At 45.2% G+C, this 11,264-nt stretch overlaps 1 protein-coding gene across 1 annotated transcript; it reads right to left on the reverse strand.

The window, feature by feature from the left end:
* Positions 1-4,194: 4,194 nt before the first annotated feature.
* LOC134201703 (uncharacterized) lies at positions 4,195-5,133 on the reverse strand. Its single transcript, XM_062676948.1, has one exon. It carries the CDS (start codon positions 5,131-5,133, stop codon positions 4,195-4,197), a length of 939 nt encoding a protein of 312 aa, XP_062532932.1.
* Positions 5,134-11,264: the final 6,131 nt, after the last annotated feature.

The raw sequence follows: 11,264 nt of genomic DNA on the forward strand, positions 1-11,264 counted from the left end.
ATACCGCTGAAGCCATAGACATCGTAACGTCACACATCACCTCGACATTAGATAGGTCATCGAAGCAAGTTGTAGCGGAGGACTTCCTTCACCGCTTCATATTGCCCGACGATATTAGGGAACTCCTTAGAGCTAAGAACGCCTCGATCCGTGCGTACGATAGGTATCCTATCGCGGAAAATCGTATTCGAATGCGTGCCCTACAACGCGACGTAAAGTCTCGCATCGCCGAAGTCCGAGATGCCCGATGGTCTGATTTCTTAGAAGGACTCGCGCCCTCCCAAAGGTCTTACTACCGCTTAGCTCGTACTCTCAAATCGGATACGGTAGTAACTATGCCCCCCTCGTAGGCCCCTCAGGCCGACTCGCGGCGTTCGATGATGACGAAAAAGCAGAGCTGCTGGCCGATACATTGCAAGCCCAGTGCATGCCCAGCATTCAATCCGCGGACCCTGTTCATGTAGAATTAGTAGTTTAGTTGTATTAATGCGTTTTAGCTCAATTACCTTCGGTGGTTGTGATGGTTGGTAGGTGGTTTCAAATAATGTAGGTACACTCCGTACACAAACACAAACAGTTTATTTAATCACATACACACAAGAAGTTAACAAAGAGAAAGAAGGAGTGACAAGCACAGAGATAGGTTAAACAACAACAAACAAATTATTGAAAAATAAATACTTTTTGTCCGAACGATATGATGTGTAAACAATTCCAATCTTTTAACTAACTGCCCTCACACTGGCTCACACATTACACCAAGCTCGTTCGTATGACGTAGCATTGTCCGTTTCCATTATGTCGTCGCGTCGTCCGTCAGATTCGTATCGTAACGTACATAATGTAAACGTATTTTGTTGTGTGAATGTATACAGTACATGTTAATATTATTGTTATTGTTATGTTATATTGTTGTATATATTATGTGTTGTGTAATTTATATATAGTAAATTAATATATAATATATATATATATATATATATATATCTCATGTTTATATATTGTAAATAATATTTAATAGTTATGTGGAGTAAGCCCACATCACTCCCCCCCAGCGTCCCGGTTAGGGGCGATAATAATCTGGGAATCGTACCCGTCGTCCCGAACGTGTTATTTTGGATGTAGGAGTTAAAGATGGGCTAGATTTTGGAGACGGCATATCACGATTAGTAATTGGTGGTTTTGAAGCAGGTAGTGGGGGAGGTATATTCTTCCCTTGTGTACTCCTATCGTCTGCCAGTATGAAAGCGGGTTTAAGGCGATCTACTGAAACGGATACTGGTTTCCCTTTAACCAATATCTTAAAGGCTTTGTCTCCTCTAGTGAGCACCCTGTACGGTCCCGAGTATGCTGGGTGGAAGGGAGGTCGTGCAGCGTCTTCACGGAGGAAGACATGCTGAGTGGACTCCAGTTCTTTATGAATAAAGACAGTGTGCTTGCCATGACGTGAAGCTGGGACTGGTTTCAGCTTTTGGACGATCATGTGTAGGCGCGCCGTGAAATCTGTTACATCAGATGTTGTAGGTGTACTCGAATCGAAAAATTCTCCCGGTAGTCTGAGCGGTTCACCATACAGTAATTCGGCGGAGGAGGATTGTAAATCCTCTTTGAAGGCACTGCGAATGCCGAGGAGTACCAACGGCAGTACTTCGGACCAGTTGGAGTCAGCGTGGCACGTTATGGACGCTTTTAACTGTCTGTGGAAGCGTTCCACGAGTCCGTTGCACGCTGGATGATAGGCGGTGGTGCGTTTATGCTGGAAACCCGAGACTTTTGACAAATATTGAAACAGTGCGGACTCGAACTGTCGTCCGCGGTCTGTGACAATATCAATCGGTACACCGAATCTGGATATCCAGCCGGATATTAGTGCTTTAGCCACCGTTTCTGCAGTGATGTCTACTATTGGTATGACCTCAGGCCACCGTGTAAATCGGTCAATGGCCGTCAGGCAATACCTAAATCCCTGGGAGACAGGTAGTGGACCGATTAAGTCAATGTGGATGTTAGTGAAGCGTGCGCGTGGTAAGTCGTAAGTACCTAGCGGTGTATGCACGTGACGGCTTACTTTTGCGCGTTGGCACGACAAACAAGATCGTGCCCAGTCTCTGCAATCCTTCCTCATCCCGGGCCACACGAAACGCTGAGCTACTAACTTGGCTGTAGCGTTAGGGCCGGGGTGACAGAGTGAGTGAAGACTTTGGTATACCTGTCTGCGAAACTGTTCGGTAATGAAAGGTCTAGGCACCGAAGTGCTAACGTCACAGAATAATGGTTTTTGACTACCTGGAAAGTCCATCTTCTGAAGTCGCAAAGATGAGTTATGAAGGTGTTCAGCGAACTCTGAATCATTATGCTGTGCTAGACTGAGGTCCGTCAGATCAATTGGAGACTCCAATTCATCCACTCGTGAAAGTGCATCAGCAACGATGTTATTACTGCCTGAAATATGTCTGATATCGGTGGTGAATTGGGAGATGTAGTCCAAATGTCGGAATTGTCTGGGCGAGCAGTCATGCTTCCGTTCGTGGAAGGCATAACTGATCGGCTTATGGTCCGTGTAGATTGTGAAATGCCTGGCTTCTACCATGTGCCGAAAGTATTTGATGGCTTCGTAGATCGCCAGAAGTTCACGGTCGTAAGGAGAATATTTGGTTTGGCTTGGGCTCAATTTCCGTGAAAAATACGCAAGAGGCTGCCACGCTTCATCATCTAGCTGTTGAAGAACAGCGCCGATAGCCGTGTCTGACGCGTTTGTTACCAACGCTAGCTTGGCATCACATTTTGGGTGAGCCAAAAGAGCTGCATTGGAGAGGCTTTTCTTGGTGTCTTCGAAAGCCTTCAGAGCGTCGCCTACGAGACTGATGGGCGTGGACCCTTTTACTGACCCAGTGAGAAGAGCGTTAAGAGGGGCTTGGATTTCGGCGGCCTTGGGCAAGAAACGCCGATAAAAATTGGCCATGCCGAGAAACCTTCTCAGTGTCTTAACGTTCTGCGGTGGGGGAAAGTCAAGTATGGCACGTACTTTGTCTTCCAAGGGCTTGTTGCCGCTCTCCGATACACAGTAACCCAAGAAGGTTACTTCGGGAGCTCCGAAAACACACTTGGAAGCATTTATGACCATTCCATAGTCTTTGAGCCTGCTGAACACTTGTCGGAGGTGATGTTCATGCTGGGCCTCGTCTCTGCTAAAAATAAAAAAATCATCGATGAAACAGTAGACGAAATCAAGGCCACGCATCATCTCATCGACAAAGCGTTGGAATGTTTGACCCGCATTTCTTTGTCCAAAGTTCATGAATGGGAATTCAAACATTCCAAACGGGGTGGTTATAGCCGTCTTCGGTACATCCTCTTCAAATACGGGGATTTGGTTGTAGGCTTTTACCAAATCGATCGTGCTGAATACGCGACAACCTGCAATGTTATGTGTGAAATCATGTAAATTTCTGATGGGGTACATATCCGGTATTGTGCGAGCGTTGAGTTTTCTATAGTCGCCACATGGACGCCACCCGTTGTCCTTCTTAGGGACCAGATGTAATGGGGACGACCAAGGGCTCTCCGACGGCCTAGCGGTGCCGTTTGCTAGCATCGCTTCGAATTCGGCTTTCGCGATCTTTAGCTTGTCGGGAGCAAGACGTCTAGGCGCACACGACACGGGAGGACCAGGTGTGGTGCGTATATGGTGTTGAGTGTTGTGTGGAATGCTACGCTGCGTACCAGCCGGACGTGTGACTTCAGGAAATTCTCGCGAAAGTAATTGATGGTAATGTGAGTCACCAGTATGAACTTTTACAGACAAAATTGAATTAGATTTACTAGCCAGTGAAGCTGGAGCAGAGAGAGTGGTAGTGTTGTCAATTAATTTTTTACATTTACAATCTACAATAAGGTTATAATACGCCAGAAAATCAACACCTATAATAGATTTGGTGACATCAGCCACCACGAAACGCCATGGGTAGCTACGACGGAGTCCGAAGTCCAACGTCAGGTGCACATACCCATATGTGTTAATTGTAGTTCCGTTGGCCGCCATCAGCTTGTAAGAGGTGGATGCTCGACGCTCTTGTAGTTGAGATCGGGGGATAACACAGAGGTCGCTACCCGTGTCGACCAGAAACTGCATTTTCGTTCCGCGATCTTTGATGAAAAGGCGACCTGGGGTGGTGGGGCAATCTTCCGTCGCCATCACTGATTGCCCGCTGCGTTTCCCGACTTGTAGTCACATGGCTTTTGGCATTTGTGTGCCCTCGACGCGAACTTGGAGTGGTACCAACAAATTGGGAAGCGGCGGTACATTGAAGCTGAACGTGTTGAACTGCGCGAGTTTGACCGGCATCGCTGCGGCGGGTTGGTTCTATGGGGGTGCCGGGACCGTTGGGTGTGCTCATCGAGTTTGAGCGTGAGGTGCTCGACCATTTTTCTGAGCTCAGCGATTTCGCCCGATACGGTACTGCCAGGTCCAGTGCTGCCCGTTTCTACAACCTGCACCGACGTTGCTGCAAGCTGAGGTGGGGACGTTATCTCCTGTATGCGATCTGCCAGTTCTGCTAAGTCCTCCAGCCTCTGAGACGACTGCGATGCCAGTACTGTCTGGATGCTGGGCGGTAACCGGTTGCTCCAAACCGACCTCAGGAACTCCTCTGGAACATCCAGTCCTGCTAAATCTTGCAGGTGTCGGAGAAATTGGGATGCTTTCCTGTCACCCAGTTCCTCATGTGTCAGCAGCTGCCTGACCTTGTTCTCATGCGAGGCGGTGAGGCGCTTGATGAGCTCGAATTTCATCTTATCGTACCGGTGTCTTGCAGGAGGGTTTACGATAATATCCTTGACGGCCTTGGCGTGCACGATATCCAAGTTCGTAATTACTTGGTTGAACTTCGCATGGTCGTCAGTTATGCCGAAGTTTTCGAACTGTCCTTCAAGTAATGCGAACCAAATCTCAGGATCGTCCGGTGAAAATGTTGGGACTTTAAAATTTAATTTTCGTACGTCAAATGACGTCTGTGGATCCGGGTCCATGGAAACGCGCTTCGTCTTTGTTCGACGGGTGGTGACGTTTCTCGTCTCTAATTGCGTTTTTGTGGAACCACTGTCGGTAGTTTCACTATCTCTTGACTTGCTCATTATTATTATTTTTTTTTGGTGCTCGTAAGGGGTCACCAATTTAGTTGTATTAATGCGTTTTAGCTCAATTACCTTCGGTGGTTGTGATGGTTGGTAGGTGGTTTCAAATAATGTAGGTACACTCCGTACACAAACACAAACAGTTTATTTAATCACATACACACAAGAAGTTAACAAAGAGAAAGAAGGAGTGACAAGCACAGAGATAGGTTAAACAACAACAAACAAATTATTGAAAAATAAATACTTTTTGTCCGAACGATATGATGTGTAAACAATTCCAATCTTTTAACTAACTGCCCTCACACTGGCTCACACATTACACCAAGCTCGTTCGTATGACGTAGCATTGTCCGTTTCCATTATGTCGTCGCGTCGTCCGTCAGATTCGTATCGTAACGTACATAATGTAAACGTATTTTGTTGTGTGAATGTATACAGTACATGTTAATATTATTGTTATTGTTATGTTATATTGTTGTATATATTATGTGTTGTGTAATTTATATATAGTAAATTAATATATATAATATATATATATATCTCATGTTTATATATTGTAAATAATATTTAATAGTTATGTGGAGTAAGCCCACAGTAGACAGTGAGGTAGAACGCAGAGCCTCCTTGCCACCCTTGGACGCGTTACCGCCCGTCACCTCAATGGAAGTTAAAGACCTGATCAAAGACCTACGTCCTCGCAAGGCTCCCGGTTCCGACGGTATATCTAACCGCGTTATTAAACTTTTACCCGTCCAACTCATCGTGATGTTGGCATCTATTTTCAATGCCACTATGGCTAACTGTATCTTTCCTACGGTGTGGAAAGAAGCGGACGTTATCGGCATACACAAACCCGGTAAACCAAAAAATAATCCGACGAGTTACCGCCCGATTAGCCTCCTCATGTCTCTAGGCAAACTGTATGAGCGTCTGCTCTACAAACGCCTCAGAGACTTCGTCTCATCCAAGGGCATTCTCATCGATGAACAATTCGGATTCCGTACAAATCACTCATGCGTTCAACAGGTGCACCGCCTCACGGAGCACATTCTTGTGGGGCTTAATCGACCAAAACCGTTATACACGGGAGCTCTCTTCTTCGACGTCGCAAAAGCGTTCGACAAAGTCTGGCACAACGGTTTGATTTTCAAACTATTCAACATGGGCGTGCCGGATAGTCTCGTGCTCATCATACGGGACTTCTTGTCGAACCGCTCTTTTCGATATCGAGTAGAGGGAACCCGCTCCTCCCCGCGACCACTCGCGGCTGGAGTGCCGCAAGGCTCCGGTCTCTCACCGCTCCTATTTAGTTTATTTATTAATGATATTCCCCGGTCGCCGCCGACCCAGCTAGCCTTATTCGCTGACGACACAACCGTTTACTACTCAAGTAGAAACAAGTCCCTAATCGCGAGTAAACTCCAGAGCGCAGCGTTAGCCCTCGGACAGTGGTTCCGAAAATGGCGCATAGACATCAACCCGGCGAAAAGCACAGCAGTGTTATTTCAAAGGGGAAACTCACCGCTTATTTCCTCCCGCATTAGGAGGAGAAATATCACTCCCCCGATCACCCTCTTCGGCCAACCTATACCCTGGGTCAGGAAGGTTAAGTACCTGGGAGTCACCCTGGATGCATCCGTGACATTCCGCCCACACATAAAAACAGTCCGCGACCGTGCCGCATTCATTCTCGGCAGACTCTATCCCATGATCTGTAAGCGGAGTAAAATGTCCCTTCGGAACAAGGTGACACTTTACAAAACTTGCATAAGGCCCGTCATGACTTACGCGAGTGTGGTGTTCGCTCACGCGGCCCGCACACACATAGACACCCTCCAATCCCTACAATCCCGCTTTTGCAGGTTAGCCGTCGGGGCTCCGTGGTTCGTGAGGAACGTTGACCTACACGACGACCTGGGCCTTGAATCAATCCAGAAATACATGAAGTCAGCGTCGGAACGGTACTTCGATAAGGCTATGCGTCATGATAATCGCCTTATCGTTGCCGCCGCTGACTACTCACCGAATCCTGATCATGCAGGAGCCAGTCACCGTCGACGCCCTAGACACGTCCTTACGGATCCATCAGATCCAATAACCTTTGCATTAGATGCCTTCAGCTCTAATACTAGGAGCAGGCTTAGGGACCCCAGTAACCGTACTCGTCGAACTCGACAAAGAGGTCGACGTGCAACCTAGCCCATGCATCAGCCCGCTGAGTTTCTCGCCGGATCTTCTCAGCGGGTCGCGATTCCGATCCGGTAGTAGATTCATTCGCGAAGCAATTGCTCTTGAGTTGTTAGGTCTCCTTCGGAGGCGCTCGGGCAGCTGTTAGCAAATCCCACCCCTCCTGGCTGAGCCTTTGCTCGCCCACCTGTCCTGGTGAAACTGGAAAGGCCTTCGGGCCACCAGTAATCTCTCAATCATAAAAAAAAAAAAAAAAAAAAGAACCAAGTTGCTTAAAAATAATGTTTAATGTTTAATATGTTTAGCATTAATTGAATTTTAGCATACGTTTTAAGAGTAATCACTATGTACTACTATAACACATTTTTTTAAATGATTTACGTAAAAGAAAAAAAAAATTATGTTTAGATTATTTTAATTTTTTTTCTTGTACCCCGGTGGTGTAGTGTGAAGTCAGTAGTTCAGTATAATAAAAGTCGTCGTACAGACAATACGTGTTTGTTTTTTTCAACAACATCTACTCCCCACACCTCAGGTCATCATTTTGGATTTGTAGAAAATAATTGATAGTACCCACGTAAAATAAAAAAATTGTACAATTATGCAGTAAAATACACTAATTAAATGTTTTACGTAACAATAAACTTATATCACTTAGATATACGTTTTATACAATTTTAAGTACAATAAAGAACTTATAATAATAATAATAATATAAGATCAAACGAACTTCCCAAGTGAAGTTCGATCATTATTATATGAATCGCTTCATTTGAAGATATAATATTTACCACGTAGTAACTTTAATCTACTGGTGACTGCACGCTTTAAGAGACAGTCAATTGACTCAAAAACAAAAGTGACGTCACACTCCCACTACTGTCTTGTCTTGCCAAGCGGAGCCGTGCCGCTCAGAGCTCATTTTATTTAGAGATTAAAAGCAAAACTTTCGTGGGTATAGCGTAGCTTGGGTTTTTTTTATTATTTTTTTATTGCTCTGGTGGGTGTACGAGCTCACAGCCCACCTAGTGTTAAGTGGTTACTGGAGCCCATGGGCATCTACAACGTAAATGCGCCACCCACCTTGAGATATAAGTTCTAAGATCTCAGTATAGTTACGACGGCTGCTCCACCCTTCAAACCGAAACGCATTACTGCTTCACGGCAGAAATAGGCAGGGCGGTGGTACCTACCCGCGCGGACTCACAAGAGGTCCTACCACCAGTAAAAAGGGTTGGGCGGGTGATGATGAATTATATCTTCAAATGAAGCGATTCATATAATAATGATCGAACTTCACTTGAGAAGTTCGTTTGATCTTATGTTATATTTCATCGCTTCATTTTTCAGATATAATATTTACCACGTAGATTTTTAGATAAGTTCGTTGGAAAGTTGTGCTGTGGTTTAAATAATTTTTTTTTTTTTTAGAATGATTATTTATTTTGTATTTCATGCAACAATCATAAATTATTGTCTTGATGATAAACAGACAGACTTCGCATAGTTCCCATCATCGATCAGTACGCGGTTTACCGCCCGATTAGCCTCCTCATGTCTCTAGGCAAACTGTATGAGCGTCTGCTCTACAAACGCCTCAGAGACTTCGTCTCATCCAAGGGCATTCTCATCGATGAACAATTCGGATTCCGTACAAATCACTCATGCGTTCAACAGGTGCGCCGCCTCACGGAGCACATTCTTGTGGGGCTTAATCTACCAAAACCGTTATACACGGGAGCTCTCTTCTTCGACGTCGCAAAAGCGTTCGACAAAGTCTGGCACAACGGTTTGATTTTCAAACTATTCAACATGGGCGTGCCGGATAGTCTCGTGCTCATCATACGGGACTTCTTAACGAACCGCTCTTTTCGATATCGAGTCGAGGGAACTCGCTCCTCCCCGCGACCTCTCACAGCTGGAGTCCCGCAAGGCTCTGTCCTCTCACCCCTCCTATTTAGCTTATTCGTTAACGATATTCCCCGGTCGCCGCCGACCCATTTAGCTTTATTCGCCGACGACACGACTGTTTACTATTCCAGTAGAAACAAGTCCCTAATCGCGAAGAAGCTTCAGAGCGCAGCCCTAGCCCTAGGACAGTGGTTCCAAAAATGGCGCATAGACATCAACCCAGCGAAAAGTACTGCGGTGCTATTTCACAGGGGAAGCTCCACACGGATTTCCTCCCGGATTAGGAGGAGGAATATCACACCCCCGATTACTCTCTTTAGACAACCCATACCCTGGGCCAGGAAGGTCAAGTACCTGGGCGTTACCCTGGATGCATCGATGACATTCCGCCCGCATATAAAATCAGTCCGTGACCGTACCGCGTTTATTCTCGGTAGACTCTACCACATGATCTCTAAGCGGAGTAAAATGTCCCTTCGGAACAAGGTGACACTTTACAAAACTTGCATAAGTTGTTTTTATATAAAATAATAAATAACGAGATTGATTCTAGCTATCTTCTTTCCAAAATTTCATTTAAATGTAGTCGTATTTCCGCGCGTTCTAAACAGACCTTCCACATGTCCACGGCTCGAACGAAATATGCTTCTAACTCTTTTGTCCGTAGATCTTGTAGGTTGTATGATGCTAAGTTCTCTAATGCTGATATCTTTTGCTTGTCACTTGTAGCATATAGAAAAGCTGTTTTGGAGTGTTTATAGGGTGATTTGGCCCGATAAGTGTTGTAGTTTTATAGTGTGAGTTAATGTATAAAATGATATGTGCGTATTGTGTTGCTTTTGTTTTTTTGTAATTTAAATTTCTAAATTTCTCTTCTTGTTCACTGTCTACTTATATGTGATTTTGATTGTGGAAACATATTTGGTTATTGTTTTAGCTATTTTTTTTTCAAATATTGTATGTTTTGTATTGTACTGTTTGTTTCCCAAATAAATAAATAAAAATAAATAAGGCCCGTCATGACTTACGCGAGTGTGGTGTTCGCTCACGCGGCCCGCACACACATAGACACCCTCCAATCTCTACAATCCCGCTTTTGCAGGTTAGCCGTCGGAGCTCCGTGGTTCGTGAGGAACGATGACCTACACGACGACCTGGGCCTCGAATCTATCCAGAAATTCATGAAGTCAGCGTCGGAACGGTACTTCGATAAGGCTATGCGTCATGATAATCGCCTTATCGTTGCCGCCGCTGACTACTCCCCGAATCCTGATCACGCAGGAGCCAGTCACCGTCGACGCCCTAGACACGTCCTTACGGATCCATCAGATCCAATAACCTTTGAATTAGACGCCTTCAGCTCTAACACTAGGAGCAGGCTTAGGGACCCCGGTAACCGTACTCGTCGAACTCGACAAAGAGTTCGCCGTGCAACCTAACCCATGAATCAGTTTAGTTGTCGTCGTTGATGGTGGTTGTAAGGTCACCAGTGCCGGGCGGCACAATAACGAGTCCGTAATTGGATGGACAGTTTATTTCCAATCACAGACGGTATAACAATATTAAGAAGGAGAAATTACGGAGTACAGAAGGCACAGATAAAGCGGTAGCAAGTTCGAACACAATAATACAAAATAGACGAAAGCAATAAATCGTAACGAAGCAAAAGAGTACGCGTAAGTCGAGGAGTGACACAGTCTTAGCGTAGCGTTGATCAAACCCGACTGGCCGCGAGCGGCGGCCGAGTCGTGTCGCAGGCGACGACCAGTACGTACGCAGTTATACATAGTAGGGGTATTTGCCGCATACTAGCGGTTGCGCCCGACTATGCTTGTGTAAATAATATAATTTTGAGTAGTGCTGTGAATGTATGATTGTTTAGCGTAATTGTGTACTGTATGAGAGTGTGTTATAGAATACGTAATTAAATATGATATAATATTAAATATTGCGTAGGTGTACAATGTAAATTAATAAATAATATGAACTAATATACATAAATATAGTAGAAACACCTACAACACTCCCCT

Source organism: Bombyx mori, chromosome W (assembly GCF_030269925.1).
Source record: "Bombyx mori chromosome W, ASM3026992v2".
NCBI classification, from domain to species: Eukaryota; Metazoa; Arthropoda; class Insecta; order Lepidoptera; family Bombycidae; genus Bombyx; species Bombyx mori.